This window comes from Lynx canadensis, chromosome D2, assembly GCF_007474595.2.
Source record: "Lynx canadensis isolate LIC74 chromosome D2, mLynCan4.pri.v2, whole genome shotgun sequence".
In the NCBI taxonomy this organism is placed as follows: domain Eukaryota; kingdom Metazoa; phylum Chordata; class Mammalia; order Carnivora; family Felidae; genus Lynx; species Lynx canadensis.
This window is the reverse complement of record NC_044313.2, coordinates 980,388-987,371: the sequence shown is the minus strand read 5'-3', so window position 1 is coordinate 987,371 and position 6,984 is coordinate 980,388. Positions and strand designations below refer to the sequence as shown.

At 61.6% G+C, this 6,984-nt stretch overlaps 1 protein-coding gene across 1 annotated transcript; it reads right to left on the bottom strand.

The window, feature by feature from the left end:
* Nucleotides 1-1,585: 1,585 nt before the first annotated feature.
* Nucleotides 1,586-6,313, bottom strand: LOC115527680. Its single transcript, XM_032595296.1, has 5 exons — nucleotides 6,200-6,313; nucleotides 5,252-5,355; nucleotides 4,766-4,946; nucleotides 2,740-2,888; nucleotides 1,586-1,934 (listed from the first exon to the last, which is right to left on the bottom strand). Exons 1-5 carry the CDS (start codon nucleotides 6,311-6,313, stop codon nucleotides 1,667-1,669), a joined length of 816 nt encoding a protein of 271 aa, XP_032451187.1. The 3' UTR covers nucleotides 1,586-1,666.
* Nucleotides 6,314-6,984: the final 671 nt, after the last annotated feature.

The following is a 6,984-nucleotide window of genomic DNA, read 5'->3' as shown; positions in this document are numbered from 1 at the left end:
ATTTCCCGATGTTAAGCTGTCTTTGCATCCCTGGGATAAACCCACTTGGGAATCTGAGGTCTTCAGTTACCCTTCCTCACGTTTTTGATTTTGAGCTGCTAGTGTTCCAGTGACGATTTTTGCATCTGGGTGGCCAGTAGGTTTTTCCAAAGCGGTTTCAGATTTTTTTTAAGTTTATTTATTTATTTTTGAGACACGGGGGGGGGGGTGCACAAATGGGGGAGGGGCAGGGAGAGAGAGAGAGAGAGAGAGAGAGAGAGAATCCCAAGCAGCCTCTGCTGTCAGAATCCACAAACTGTGAGATTATGACCTGAGCCGACACCAAGAGTCGGATGCTTAACCGACTTAACCGACTGAGCCGCCCAGGCTCTGTGTGTCGATCGAAGTTACGCTAGCCTCAGAAATCGCACTAGGAGGTATCTAGTCTTTCTCAGAAAGGTCTGTGTAGCTTGGGAATCGCTTGTTCTTTACGTGTTGGAAAAGATTCCCCAGGCAATCACGTTTCTCAGAAATCTGTTGCTATCGACTGGTCCGTGCAGTTTTTCTCATGCTTTTTGAGGCCATTCTGTTCATTTATACTTTCCTCGGATTTTCAGATTTTAACTGTGTGTCTTATTGTTATATAATTCTGCATGTTTATGTTCTTGTTCTTTTTCTGGGTTCTATTTGCCATGGATCTCTTTCTTTGTTGCTATTTTCTCCCACACACCAGCAGTTGGATTATTGGTCAACTTGGAAGGTTTTCTGGTTTTTCAGCCTTGGCTTACAAGACGCTCAGTTCTTTCCCCCAGTTTGCTTGTTATTATCCTTTAAAACTAAGGGAGTGGAAAGGTGCGTAGACCTTCACTCCCCTCACAATGACAAGATCGAAGGCTGGCGGTGTGCCCCTGGGAAGAGCTGTTGACATGTCCCGGGATTGTCCCCAGCAGTACCTGCAGGTTGACGGTGTCCCAAGCACTCTGGCTGTGGCTGTGCTCCCCTCGTTGAGCCCGCAGCTGTTTGGGGGATTTGTTTAAATTCTTAGTGGCCGGGGGTCTCTGTGGCAGCCAGGGGGGCTGGCCCAGCCCAGCGTGAGGAGGGGCTCCGTCCGTGTCGGTCCGTCCCGGGTCCCTCCCTTGTGAGCGCTGCGGGCCGTCCCCTGTGGGGGGAAGTGACAGGCACGGCCCAAGTTGCTGAGGGGTCCTTACACGCGCGCTCCTTCGCGGCCAGTTTTGTCACCAAGGTGAACAAAATGTGGTCCCGACAAAAGCATTTTCTCGGCATTCTTGAGGTTTTATGAGGTCTGTTAGACGCACCAACAAATGTTACAAAGACCTAACACGCACTTGCAAACAAGTGTGTGCTTTGTGTGACACGTGGTCTTTTGTAAGACAATTACCATTTCTAAAAGAATTTTGCTTTAATGTTAATTTTCGAGAGACAGAGAGAGAGAGAGAGAGAGAGAGAGAGAGAACACGAGCAGGGGAGGGGCAGAGAGAGAGGGAGACACGGAATCCAAAGCTGGCTCCAGGCTCTGAGCTGTCAGCACAGAGCCCGACGTGGGGCTCGAACTCACAGACCGCGAGATCAAGACCGGAGTCGGAGTCGGTCGCTTAACCGACTGAGCCCCGCAGGTGACCTGGCAAGACAATTATTTCGACCTTGCAACTGAAGACTGGGGTCTCCTTCATCCACCGGAAGCTGGCCAAAGCACGTGACCCCCTGTCCCCGTGGACGGGCTGTGGTAGGTCGTCTCCAGACTCCGGAGGGTCTGCCTGCGGGCCTGAAGCCTGTTCCTCAGAGCCGGGGGCCCCAGGACCTGGGCCCAGGGCCTGTGTGCCCTTCCTGCTCCCTCTGCGGCGTGCACCCCCCAGCGGCCCGCCCGCCCGCGGCTCCTCCGCGCTGTCTGACTCCCCGGATGCCTCAGTCTCCTTCCCGTCCGAAGGTTTGTCCTTCTGTGTGATCATCAGAGAGACCGATGCCGTTCATTCCTCGTCCCGTATGCAGGACGGTTTACGGGCTCTGTGATGTGTGTGGGCTGTGTGGTTGTGCATGTTGTATACATGTGTGCTGCACGTGTGTGTGTATGTTGTGTGCATGCATGTGGCGTGTGCGTATGCTGTGTGTGTGTGTGTGTGTGTGTGTGTTTGCGGGTGCACACATGTGCACACAGGGCTCCATCCCGTGTCCACCAGTGGCAGGACTGGGGTCTGGTTTGGGTCCCTCCCTGGGGGCTGCTAGGGCCCCCCCAACTAGGGCTGCTGCAGGGAACCCCTGGGGACCACATCTGGGGTGTCCTCTGTCCTCCAGGCCCAGTGTCCGTGGCTCCCGCTCGGCCCTGGGTCCGCATGAATCGAGGGGAGGTCCCCTGCCCTCTGAGGTCACGGGGATGTGCTGGGGACGGAACCTCAAGGGGCCCTTGGGATCCCCGCAGCCTTGAGGGCCGCTCAGGTCTCTGGTGGGCACGGGCTGGGGGTCCCGACCCGGAGGCCGAGGGGGCTGGCACGTGGCCAGAGGAGGTGGGCTCCCAGGTGGCTTCCCGTCCACGTGCACCAGCCACAGAGGTTCCCGCAGGGCCGGGTGGGGTGCGTTTCCGGGCTCCTTCCCCCCCTCCCCGTCCGCGGGTGGCGGGGGGTTTGGGAGGAAGTCCGCGACAGGACAGGCAGCCAAATATTTTAAATGAAAACCTTTTTCCAAGCGATTCCGAAGTCAACAAAAACCAGCATAATACTTTCATTCCAGAAAATGGCTTTTACAAACCTTTTCACTTTCCCTCGTCCCGCTGAGGCCTTGGGAGTAGGAAGACACAGGATCCACAAGGTGCCATGGTCGCCATGATCCGTCCCGGGAAGCAGTGTCTTCCCTAAACACAACAGCGTCCTGACGCTCCAAGCAGAGAAAGCTGGAGGCTGCGAGCCCAAGGTTAACATCGCGTTCTGGGGAGTGAGCGACAACAGACACCCCCCGGCGGGAAGGCAACCCCACACTTGGGGGGCGCTCAGGAAGCGGGGGCGGGGGGGGGCCCTTCCCAGGTGTCTGCACCTGTGTTCGCTGAGGTGACGGCCGCCCAAAGCCACCGGACCTGCCAGGGCTCCCGAGGCCTGCCCTTTCCAGCCGGGACCCTCAGCGAATCCACGCACACCCCCCCGCTCCGGGTAGCCCCTCCGTTCGGCCTCCCCCATCCCGGAGGGGGGCCCCCAGAGCACAGGGAGCCCCGCCCTCGCCTCGTCCCTGCCCCTCAGCTGGCGGCACAGCTCCTGCTGGGTGGGACCCGCAGGGCAGCTACTGGGGACGCGGCTCGGGGCGCTTCCCCTTGGCCAGAAGGCGCCGAAGAAAGTCAGTTTGCTGGGAAGGGACCAAAGGTCCCACGTACGCATGTGCACACACACGTTTGTGTACACGTGCCCTACGTGCGCGCGCATCACAAAGCACGTGCACGCACACGTGTGTCCACACGAGCGTGCTCACCTGCCCGTGCATTCACACGCACACACAGCAGCACCCAAGCACACACGCATGTATAGACACGTGCACATGTGGGCATGCACTCACACACGTGCACGCGCACTCTCACACCAGAACCGAAACACACGCACACGCTCACACCGGGACACAGGGCACGCTCACACTAGAACACACGCGAAAGCTCACACCGCTCACACCGGAACACACACGCACGCTCACGTGCATGTCCACAGCTCTCTCGCTCTTCCCACTGCCCCGCCCCCCCCCCCCCCCATCCTGCAGACACTTCCTCAAGGACTGGACAGGGTCGGGGGCCTCAGCACTACTGGGCAGCGCAGTGCCCCCCACCCACTGCTCCACTCAGCCAGGCGACCCGCCCCAGAAACCCTTCCAGTAACAGCGGCCTGGCCAGACAGATGGACAGACGGACCGGGCTCCTGGGGGCAGGACCAGCCTGGGACACGCAGGGTGGGGCCTTCAGGTGCTCGTGCCGGCCACACCGGGGTGCCAGAGAGGGGAGGAGGGCAGTGGCCCCAGGGTGCTTGGGGACACCTGGAGGGGGGGAGACCCAGGCCCAGCCTCTTAGGCCCATGACTCCCCAGGAGGAGAAGGTCAGCATTCTTTGCCAAGGCTGGAATTCTGACATCAGATTTTCCATGCTTGGCTGGAGGGTGGGGGTGGGGGAGCCGTTGCCGGGGAGGGAGGGAGAGAGGGAGGAAGGGAGGGAGGGGCGGGGCGGGGCGGGTGGAGGCGGGAGCCTCCTCTGAAGGCCTGGCCTGCTTCTGGGCCCCCCACTGCCCACGCCCGCCCGTCCGCCTGGAGCGCCCTGGCCACGGGCCATCCTGAGACTTTCTCATCCCCGCTTGAGGCCTCGCTGAGTCACGTGGGGGCTGGGTTAGGGGCTCTAAAAATAGCCAGCGGCTGGGGCCAGGCTGGGAGTTATTATTAGGCTGGGACAGAGCCCCTCCTGGGCAGGCTCCCTTCTCTGAGGAGGAAGGGACGTGGTCAGGGGTGGTGGGGCCGCCTGGACACTCGGGCCCGTCCCTCCCTGGGCCCAGGGGCCGGAGTCCCTGCGCCTGTGTTCCTCCCACCGGACACCCTTTCTCCTCGGCTCCCCGGGCACCCCACAGGGAGGCCCCTGGCCCTTTACACGGGTCAGAGCGCCCTCTGAAGAACAGGCTCATGTGGGGGTCAAGTGAAAATGATCCAGAATTTCAAGACAAGCAGGGGGTCCTTCTGAGCTTGGTGTCCTGTGGGACTGTCCAGCCCACGCCCCAGGAAGCTGGCCCCGCACCCCATCCCCAGAGGTCATTTTGGTCACCCGAGGAGAGAAGTCACAGCCTTGGAGCCTGCAGGAGTTTGAGCCATCCGGGGTGCAGGAGTTCCCCAAACGCCCGCACCCGGAGTTTGTTTCCGGAGGAGAAACGGCCGTCAGGCCAGCACCTCTCCTGGTTACCGTGACCCATTCACATAGTGTCGTGGCCCTCGGGACAGTCCTCCTGCTGCAGAAGGAGCGAGTGGCCGCTGGGGGCTACCCCATGGGAGCCAAGCCCCGGCTAAGAAGCCCGTGCCCTGAGCCCCTCCCTCGGAATCTCTCCAGTGAACCCCTGCGCCCTGGACGATGGGGGCGCTGACCCCAGGGCACGCCTGCGGGGTCCTCCACCCATCACAACCCCCTCCTCCCATCCAGCCCAGGACTTCCAACTCGTCCGGCACGGCCTCCAGCCTCACCCCAGAGCCCCAGCATCCTCCAGTGGCAGAGACCCCTGGGAGGGGCGCCTACCCGAGGGCCGGACCCCAGCCTCACCCCAGAGCTGGCTGGTGTTCTCCCCCCCGCACGGGGTCACCTCTGGTGTTAGAGCCGCGTCCACGCAGCAGTGGGGCGGGAAGGTGCCGGTGCTCCAGAACTAACTAGCTTCCGGACTCAGAGGGAAAGTGAGCCGGATGTCCTGGGGCAGAGCCACCCTCTGCCTCTCTGGACAGAAACACAGTGAGGTCCGGGAGGCGGGCGGCCCGGCCCAGGCTCCTCAGGAAGCCCGAGGAGACAGGAACTTCCCCAGAGTGCCTGTGCCCGAACGTCCCTGGGCTGGGGGAGACACGGCTGCGACCTACCAAACACTAACGAGGTCAAGTGACCAAAGGGGCACTTCGGCCATGGGTGTTGCATGATACCCAGAGAGGTGCCAGCTTCTGGGGGCACCAGACGAGGTGGTCATGATGGTGCCCACGGGGCTCAGTCCCCGAGCACAGGGGCCACCTGAGGACAGTGATAACCTGGGAGCTCACGGCTGGGGCTGGGACTCCACCCTCCACGGCAGGGGCCCGACCTCTCGAGGTCCAGAGGAGAGAGCAAGGCCGGCCAGGCCTGGGGGGTTCAGGTTCACCCCTGACCCCAGAGTGGGGTGTCTGGAAAGGCCGTCACACATTGTGAGAGAAGAAACCATTTCCACGTTCGCCTCCCAGACCTTACGACGAAGATGAGAAAGGAATCTGTGGGCTGCAAGGCCGCGAGCCAGGGTTTGTCTGTCTGCCTCAGGGGACACAGAGCCCTCCCGAGGTCTCCGTGACTGTGATCCCGAGTGCCCACTTGTCAGGGCTGCACACATGGGGAAGACTGTCCAGCCGTCTCGTCATCAGCCAATGCTCTCCAGGAGGTCCCCTCGGCATGCAGGGGACAGTTCTGCAGGGGGACGGGTGTGGTCTGTGCGGGTGCGGACGAGTGACTGACCCCAGAATCGGGGTGAGCCTGTCACACCTGGGTCACACTGGTGAGGGGCCGCCGGCACAGGGGCTTGAAGCTGCCACAGCACAGTGCTGCTGACGTCACGTACCCATGTGGCCACCTGCGAATGTCCCTTCCAGCTGCCATCGAAGTATATCACCGACGACGCTGAATTCCCAAAAAGCCAAGGGGTAAGCAGGAATTCTGCCCCCCGGGAAGCACCACTTCCCAGGGGGCCTGCCCCACACACAGTCCTGAGTCTCTCGGACTGGCTGCCCGGGCCCGGCCCTGTCCTGCAGCTGAAGCCCGGGGAACGGCGTGGCCCCTTCAGTGGGGCTGCAGGGGAGGTGACCCTGAGACGGCCGCCATCCCACGTGAGCTGCCCAGTGCCAGGACCGGGGGAGCCACATGCTACTGCGACACCAGCCGAATGACAGGCACCCGCTGCTGGAGCCCGGTCGGGGCAGTTTTCCGTCCGCCTGGCAGGGGTAGACGTGTGCGCGGGCAGGCTGAGCAAACGCTTCAGGAGGGAGTGTAGGTTAGAGTCAGGGGTGAGCAGGGCTGGGGGGAGATGGGGCAGGGGGGCCACACCCCCTTGCCCACCCCGCCCTAAGGAGAAAATTAAACTTCACATTTATCTTTTTGCTCCAAATAAAGGCCGACCTTTGAGAGGAGACAGCTGATTTGGGGTGATGAGAGGCAGACGAAGAGGCACGGATTCTGCCCAGGCCAGGTCTGGCCCGCAGGTCGCACCCCAGGCAGGTGGCCCCGGGCAGACAGAGCCCCGGGGCCAGCCGGGGCACCTCCTCCGCGGGCCC

What these genes read in the sequence shown, in the direction of transcription:
- LOC115527680 (XM_032595296.1), bottom strand. Translation starts at nt 6,313, where the DNA reads ATGGCAGCTGGAAGGGACATTCGCAGGTGGCCACATGGGTACGTGACG. An exon ending in GCTGTGACTTCTCTCCTCGG is followed by an intron (nt 2,889 to 4,765) that starts GTGACCAAAATG and finishes TTGGGCTCGCAG; the next exon opens with CCTCCAGCTTTCTCTGCTTG. An exon ending in GGACGAGGGAAAGTGAAAAG is followed by an intron (nt 1,935 to 2,739) that starts GTTTGTAAAAGC and finishes ATGATCACACAG; the next exon opens with AAGGACAAACCTTCGGACGG.